We start from the raw sequence: 8785 nt of genomic DNA, 5'->3' as shown, positions 1-8785 counted from the left end.
CCCGTCATGCAGAGCCCACTAAGCCCTGAAGCTCTCACCGCGTCGTTAAACCACTCAGCCTCCGGTTTAAAGAGACGGAAAACCTTCTGGGAGTGGTTCACCATTTTCAAAGTGTCTCTCTCCTGTTATAACAAAAACAAATAAAAAACAATGTTAATTAGACCGTTAAGAGTGTTGAACAAACGGCTAAATTAAAAACGGTTAAATAATAAAGTCGAGCAAATTATAAAAAATACCTCTCCCCCCAGATACGCCGAGCGACGTGCTCGTGGTAGGTAATCAACACGGTAGTGTCACTGGGCCCACCCAGGTAGCCCTCCTCCTGCTCCTCCTCCTCCCCGTGTGGAGGGTCAACATCTGGTACGTCATCCGCCTCGTGGTATGTCACTGCCTCCTCCTCCTCCTCTCGCTGGCGTGAAGAAGATACCCGAGCCAGACGACTCCTCGATCCAGATGCAGAGGTACACTCGTCCATATGCAAGGGAACCCGCACACGTCCCCGACCCTTCCCCCAACCCTGCGTCGACGCCAGCTGCGCCGCCCGCTCGCGTCTTGCCGATGCAGTCTGGGTCTCTCTACCCTGTCTGATGCGTGCTTGGTTGCCTGCCATGTTCCTGAAAACAATTGAAATCAATAAGAATGCGAGACAATAGAAAAAACTAAAAAAAAATTCATTTCTGGACAACTTCGAAAGTTCATTTCCGAAACTGGGAATGGAGGTGTTTTCGGAAATGAACTTCCGAAACACCCCTGCGAAGAAGTTTTCCGCAACTTCCATGGCAGACCCCAAAAACCAACTTCAAAACTATGTTTAATCATTCTAAACAACCTAAATAGCAGTATCAACCTACCCCAATATAATTTTTGCTATTTCTAAACACCCTAATAGAAATTTTAATCATAGATCTAAAAATCGAAAAGCTTACTGATTGAAGAGATTGGAGGGCTTTTAAATGTAGTATAGCAAGGTTATTGGAGCCTCTGATGTAGCCTTGGAAGTGGTTTGCACAAAATCTCTTTGGGGTTGAGTTTGAAGATGATTTAGGGTAAAATGAATGGGGGAGGGGGCTGTTTTCCTTAGTCTGCAAAACGCGTAGTATTTCGGAAATGCATTTCCGAAATGGTGTTTTCGGAAATGCATTTCCGAAATGGTGTTTTCGGAAATGCATTTCCGAAATAAGATAAATTTTTATTAAAAAAAGGCGCTTTCGGAGATGCATCTCTGGAAACACTATTCTCTTGCTTTTCGGAAATGCATTTCCGAAGTCAGGGGTATATATGGTTTTTCACCAGAGGTGACCTAGAAGGTTGGGAGGTGGGTAAAGAAATTCTTATTATGGAATGGATAGTAAATTATCCGACATCATTAAAGAAGGAAGACAACGGAAAATAAAGAAGAGACCATTTGGATAACAACAATTTGGTGCATTTGGTTGAAAAGAAACAAATTCTTTTTAAAGACAAATAGGATTTGGATAAAATATACGAGGATTTAACTCTTAACATTTTATAAGAAAAAGTAATAGACAAACTAGGGGTGTTCAAAACCAAACCAACTCAATAAAAAACCGCAAACTAAACCAAACCAAGCCGAAACCGCAAAAAACCACATTTAGTTCGGATTAATTTGGGTCATCTTTTAACAAAATCGCACGGTTCGGTTCGGTTTGCGGTTTGTATTTTGTAAACCGTACCAAACCGAATCAAACCGCATTATGTTACAACCTAACTTTTACTTAACTCGCATTCAACCCAAACTTAAACCTATTATACATTAGTCTTATGATTACGAATAATTTTCTCATCCTTACACATATGATTTCAATCCCGATCTTCTCGAATCTCTAATTGCATTATCTCGCCTTCTTTGCCACATACATATTTCCTCTTCTTCTATAATCTTTACTCTCTTATATTCTTTCTTTTTCACCTTCTCATTTTTATGCAAATGTTCTCTATTTCAGTTTCGTTTTTATCGCACATCTTTTTCCCTAATCTCTCAACTCTTTTGTTTTTAGTTTTTCACTTTCATTAATCGCTCGTCTCTTCTATTTTTTTTTGTTTCATTATAATATTTTTATTTTGTTTTATGTTATTATGTTATGTTTATTTCACTTTTGTCTAATTTAATTTTTACATATTAAATGAAAAGTTGTTGTCAAAATATGACGAGTTTTGTTGTTATTTGATAGTGTATGAATGTCTAAATACAAAGTTATGTTGTCATCTATATGTGTATATATGACTCAATAAAATATTTATAAAAAAACCGAACCGAACCAAACCACATTAGTTTGGTTTGGTTCAGATTTTTTTAAAATGTCAACCGAACCAAACCAAACCGCACGATTTTTTCTCTTGCGGTTCGAATGATTTTTTTTCGTCAAAACCGCTCAAACCGCACCGTAGACACCCCTAAGACAAACGCACCAGTCAGCTGAGGTATAACGACTTCATTGGTAACTAATGCTATCAAAAGAATTTGCAGATAAAAAAAGAACACAACAATTCTTGCAACATCAAACTTAAACCAACTATGACCATCATAAATTCACAATGCACAGCAAACCGACGCTTAGAGTTACTTTTCCAACCGCCATTTTTTGGTAAATGAAAACTTAAACTCTATATCTAGAGTTTATACTTTAGCCTTTAGAGTTTAGACCTAAAGATATATCTCAGAAAATTCATTTCACAGCATCCACATGAAAACCAACTCCCAGTAAATGACAAAGGAAAAAACTAAACTACTACCATACATCATAGTAGGAATATAAGATAGTAAACAATAAAGAGTGATATACTTGGCATATTATCCTCCCCTTTTAAAATAATGTCACTTTTTAGCTATATTGTGAGATGCTGCAGATAATCTTCACTACCTTACATATCATATAATTTCCAATGAAAAATTCTATTAAACGTAGTTTGAGTATAAAAGCATACATTTCTACAATGGAGAGACTATACACCCTAAATCAAATAACAAAAGCTCACCATTTTTCTTAGAAATGGAGAAAATATCTTCTGTCAACAAATGAACCTCATGAATTCATTAAACCTATTTAAGCAGTATTTAGTACAACACAAAGTATTCGAATTTGAGAATTTCAATCTTAGCATCAAACTAACCGATAATAGTTGCATTTGAAAAGTAGAAGAAGAAGAAGACAGAATCTGCTAGTTTCCTCAATCAAGCAAATTGGAAACCGGAGTTTTCCTAAATGGATCAACTTGATCCAATTGGTCAGATAAAGCTTTATTGAGAAATATGTTTGCTTTCATCCTCTCCCTGATTCCATATGCCGGAGGTTTGGCGTTTTTATAAGCCTGTGCTAGAGAATGGAAAGGAGCTATTCTAGAAACATAACTAACTTGACTCAATTGATTGAAAACCTTGTCTGTGTTATGGAGGTCACCCCTCTTTGTGCATACTGCTCCATGATAGACATATAAGTGGTAAATAATGGCTTCATATTTTTCTACTGTAGTGCCTTCTGCAAAACAGAATCTGCCTTTTCGACTTCCCCTGCTTGAACATAAAGTGACACAAGTGCATCCTAGGTCAATGGACCTATTAATGAGATCCTTACCCTTGATTGGCATTTTATGCCTTGTATACATTTTCAGGAGTACTGAGTCATTCATGGAGCTAAGTTTCAATTATTTGCCTTCATTTCAAAAACTGCTTCTATTTCTTCAATTTTCTTCAACCTTCCCAAACTTCAACTCCACCAAGGCAATCCTCAACCCGAGGCTTTGACTCACAAAGCTTCCAAAGTCTCTCGACTTCATCAATCCTTACCAGAATTGCATAAAGACGGAGTAAAGTTGGGCATACCAACAAACTCTCGTTCAAGTTTTCACCTTCAATGCCATTAAATATAGCTTCAGTTTTCTCGTTAAGCTCGGCTGAGGTATAATGCCTAGCCAAGGTTGACTGTTTGCTGGTCTAGCTCAACACCTTCCGCCTTCATTGTTTCTGTTGGGTATTGATCCAAGAAAATAAGAACAGAAACAAACATGTGCTTAAATCCGACGCTAGATATTGGGCTCAAGTGGTTAATGTGGAAGAATTCGAGTTTGAATCCCGGATGGAACAATTCTTAGCCAGGCTTTGTTTACCTCCTGAACAAATCCATATTACCAGTGCTCCCTTAAGAGAACCGGAGGGTTAACACCCAAAATAATCAGAAGAGTGAAAGAGGGGAGGGGGAAGCTGAGAATGTGTTTTTTAGAACCAACCCATCAGATAGATATGCATGTATCAGCAGAAGGTGATCAGCAATCAACATGTTGCTTTATTGGCCAGAAAATTAACCATAACAGGCCAGAAGACGGTCAAACAAGTAGATATGGCTGGTAAAACAGAGTCACTGGAAAATCACCAGAAAACGAGTGGGATGCTTAAAATAGGAAGTTTGGCTGAAAGTTCAACAGAGATGGGGCGGTGGTTTTGTCCAATGGCACAACAACAAGAGTAAAGTGGAGTTTGTGTGCCTAATATTGATGTTTAGCAGCCAACCTTCAAATGGCCACACAATCAAAACACAGGCTAATATTTTGTATGGTGCATGGAGGCCTCTCAAAGCATGATAGGCGATGTATTCTAACAAATTCAATTGTTGATTACATCAGAAGCTAACTCTAATAACAGAATTTATGCAATTTCTAGTTTAACCGTGTAGCAATACAGTTACAAATACATACGGGCAGTAAAACATATTTATATGCAATTACTCTATTAAAGAATAAGTGGGATGGAATGGACCTCTGAAACTCTAATGTGAGATTGAGAATAAGCCAGCAATAAGCAATTCAGCATAGCGCGTAATCTGGGATGGACTGACATTGTATCAATGAATAGCTCATTTGTAGTTTGATTCGTGTACTGGTATCTATCTCTACAAGGCCAACTAGCAGACATTGTGACCAAAGGATTATAGTCCTTATTATGAAAGAATATTATACAAGCTTGGAATAGGAAATAGCTATTATCCAGCTTGGGTGAGTGTTGGAAACAGAGTCACATTAGCAACAACTCTAGACTCTTTATACAGCAAGCAAGTAGAATAGGTCTAATGCATGTTAGGAAATAAGAATAGTTTAATTACTCTCTTGTAAAATGCACTTGACATTAATTATATTAGTAATCTTTGTGTATAAATTAATAGATTCAGTTGGGTATTGATCACTCAAGCACACTTTGAAAAATCATCTCTTTTAAATTTTCAAAGGTACCCTAATGGTTCAAATCATGGTCTCTCAGTGCATCATATTACCAAAGCGGCCGGTATGCTGGGATTTTTGCTCTCAGCCATGGATCGCCATCAGCCATTGACAACACTGATTTGACTGATGTAGTTCATGCATGGATGGGGTTTGAAGAACAGGTAGCAGGTTTGGAGGAGCAAGTTTTGGAAGTGAGGATTTGGCCACTCTGGAGTGTGTTGCTTACTTGAAACAGTAAAGTGGGTAATATAATATCAATTGTTGATGAATATATTGATGGTTGATATATGCACAATCATAACAGACCATGGATAGTAGAAATATCAGAGATTGATTTTCTCATTTTACTAACTATGTCGCTATAGACGCTGAACTGTGCCGCAATTCCTTCTCCTTTCGCGACCAGCCTCTGCGTCGCGCCGCTCTCTCGGAATAGAGAACTATCGACTTCTCAGATATATACAACATATTAAGTTTAAAATTAAAGACCATACTTCAAAAACTCACACAATGGTGACTTAGTTTCTCTTTATCTCAACAACACATATTCAAACTATGTAAGATGAGACTCTACTCTACCATCTATTCTATAAGTTATAATCATTTTTTTAAGCTCAAAGCCAAAAACCACAACCAAAGACTAACTACCTTTCTTTTCTCCTCTCACACCCTCATATATCTTTCCCAAATCTTCATAACAAGGACAAATGTAGACAACAGAGTAAGCAAGCTTTAACCAGGTAGAGAAGTAAAATGTAGACAGCCGTATATAAGTTCGTATTTGTAGTTTACCTTTCTTTTACTGCGTGAGTTGATATACTGTATGTTGAGTATGAATATCACTTGGAAGTAATATCACAACTAAGAAAACGGCTTATGGAAATGTTGAGCCGATTGGCCTAAGGGTTTGCATTATCTACTGTCGCAAAACAAAGTCATTGATCGCCAATTCAGGTTTGCATTATCTACTGTCACAAAACAAAATTATTGATCACCACTTCATTTTTAGATCAACCGTTGGCAGAATCTTTGAAAATATTATCAAATCTAATTTACAACAACACCATTGGTGATCTTGAGAAAAATACAAGCTTCAAACGAACTTAATCTTTTTTTTATATAGCTCTTCAAGCAGAATGGGTGAATGGGCAGCAGCAGATAAAACCATGCATCCCAGATCTTGCAAATTGATGATCATCTCCGAGGACAAAGATGTGACTATCAGTTCTTGATAACTAGTATCAGTTATCCAACACAGTTAGATGGTGTATCCCTTTGTCCTCCATTTCCTAGTTCCTACAAAATGGCATCACATCGAGTGCGAGCTTCTTTACCCATTATCCTATCTAAGCTTACCAAGGTCTCAAAAATCTGTGTTGTTAATGGATGAGCCTCATCGTTTACCCCAAATTTGATATGACTGGATTCCAGCTCTACAGAGCTATAACCAATTGGCTTCTTGATTTCTTTCTCCCTGATTATTTTCCTCAATCTCGCTGCATCCTGCCACCGACCTTCATCTTCGTACATCTGTGCTAGAATCACATAACGCCCAGCATTATTAGGGTCTAAAACAAACAACTTCTCTGCAGCCAATTCAGCGAGTTCTAAATTCTTGTGTATTCTACAGGCTCCCAACAAGGCGCCATAAACATTTTTCCCTGGTTTGATAGGCATAGATTGAATAAACTCCACTGCTTTTTCCAGATCACCGGCTCTTCCAAAGAGATCCACGATGCAAGCATAATGAGCCTCTCCTTTTACAACACCATGAGTTTCCATAGTCTGGAAAAGGTCCCAGCCCTGTTCATGCATGCCTGCATGACTGCAAGCCGATAACAAACACAAAAACACAATGTCATCCGGATGCAAGCCAGAATCAACTAATTGCCGGAACATACCGAGCGCCTCCTGCGCAAAACCATGCATCCCATAGCACCTAATAATTGCACTCCAAACAATGACATTTCTATCCGATATCTGGTCAAAAACAGCTCTTGCCATGGCTATATAGCCACAATTTGAGTATAATGTTATAAGACCACAACCAACAGCAGGATCAAGTTTCATCCCTGTCTTGACAATATAACAATGAACCCAATACCCTGCATGAATATCTGCTTTCTCAGCAAATGCAGGGAGAACAGTCACAAGTGTGGCATTATCAGGAAAACCAATATCATCATCTCTCAACATATCATAAAATAGCATTACAGCATCATCCACATACCCATTCGTGATAAATCCCGACATCATGGAATTCCAACTAACAACATCTCTGTTAGGCATTTCATCGAACACTTTCTTTGCCGCTTCAATCTCCTGACACTTTGCATAAAACGCAATAATAGCATTACCCACAAACAAATCAAAGTCCAACCCACACTTCACAGCATGCCCATGAACAATTCGTCCCTTTATATAATCCCTCTCAGCACTACAAGCCTTCAGCACAAAAGGGTAAGTGTAGCGATTCGGAGTAGTACCACTCGAAAGCATCTCATCATAAACGTTTAATGCTTTAACGAATGGACCCATATTAGCGTAACCCTTGATGACAACGTTCCAACAGAAAACATCTCTTTCGGACAAATTGTCGAACACTTTGCGTGCGTGTTCAACGTTGGATCCGCCAAGCTGTGCATATCTGTCAATTAGTTTAGCAGCGATAAATGGGTCTTGTTCGTGGCATCCGATAACGATTTGGGCGTGGGTTTTTTTAATGCAGTCGGTGGTTTTGCAATGGTGTAGTAGGTCGGTGTAATGAAATGAGGTTTCGTGAGATTTTGGTCCCAAAAATTGGTGCAGTTTTCGTGATACACGGCGCATTGAAACTCATTGAGGTGTTTGGAATTTTTGGTGATGTTGTTTGTAAACTAGTATTGATCTTGAAATCTGCAGAGTTTTGGTGCACATTGCATGATGAGAGAAAATGATTGCGGTTTTTTTTAATAAATAAAATGGCCTAGAAGCAGTGGAGAAGAAAACTATGCAACAAGCAAACGGAGGTGTTAAACCCAGCAATACCAGCTAAAAGTAAAGTCTAACTTTTTTTTTTCTCACTTCTTAAATTTCAAGATCCTTTCACAAACTTATAGTTTTGATAAAAATGTCAATCCTTATAGAATTTGGAAGTTATTTTTGAAATTCACTGCTTTAAATATACTGCTTTATTTTTCCGGCACAATTGTAAAAAAAATTACATTAAAAGTAATATTTATATTATTTTGTTTTAAATTTAAGGGTTAAATAAGTTTTTGGTCTCTATAAATATTGTAGTTTTTATTTTTAGTCCCTACTTGACTTTAGCGATTTTTACAAAATAACCTTTGTCAAAATCAACTAAAACCGTTGCCAAAACTCAGGAGGGACTAAAAATCAAACTGAAATATTTATAAGAACCAAAAACTTATTTAACCCTAAATTAAATTGATTAGGTTCAGTGTGACTTCATACTTCATGAAGTATTTCAATCTCATTTTCAATATTAGAGATAAGTGTAAATAAGTGATAGCCCAACACCTATTAAATAATAGTGAATCTTCTTGATAGA

At 37.5% G+C, this 8785-nt stretch overlaps 1 protein-coding gene across 1 annotated transcript; it reads right to left on the bottom strand.

Moving 5' to 3' along the window:
- Positions 1-6216: 6216 nt before the first annotated feature.
- LOC131640921 (pentatricopeptide repeat-containing protein At3g24000, mitochondrial-like) lies at positions 6217-8303 on the bottom strand. Its single transcript, XM_058911280.1, has one exon. It carries the CDS (start codon positions 8059-8061, stop codon positions 6529-6531), a length of 1533 nt encoding a protein of 510 aa, XP_058767263.1. The 5' UTR covers positions 8062-8303; the 3' UTR covers positions 6217-6528.
- Between the last annotated feature and the right edge of the window lie 482 nt (positions 8304-8785).

The sequence above is a fragment of the Vicia villosa genome, linkage group LG1, assembly GCF_029867415.1.
Source record: "Vicia villosa cultivar HV-30 ecotype Madison, WI linkage group LG1, Vvil1.0, whole genome shotgun sequence".
NCBI classification, from domain to species: Eukaryota; Viridiplantae; Streptophyta; class Magnoliopsida; order Fabales; family Fabaceae; genus Vicia; species Vicia villosa.
Note: the sequence above shows the minus strand (reverse complement) of the source record. Positions and strands in the feature narration are given on the sequence as shown.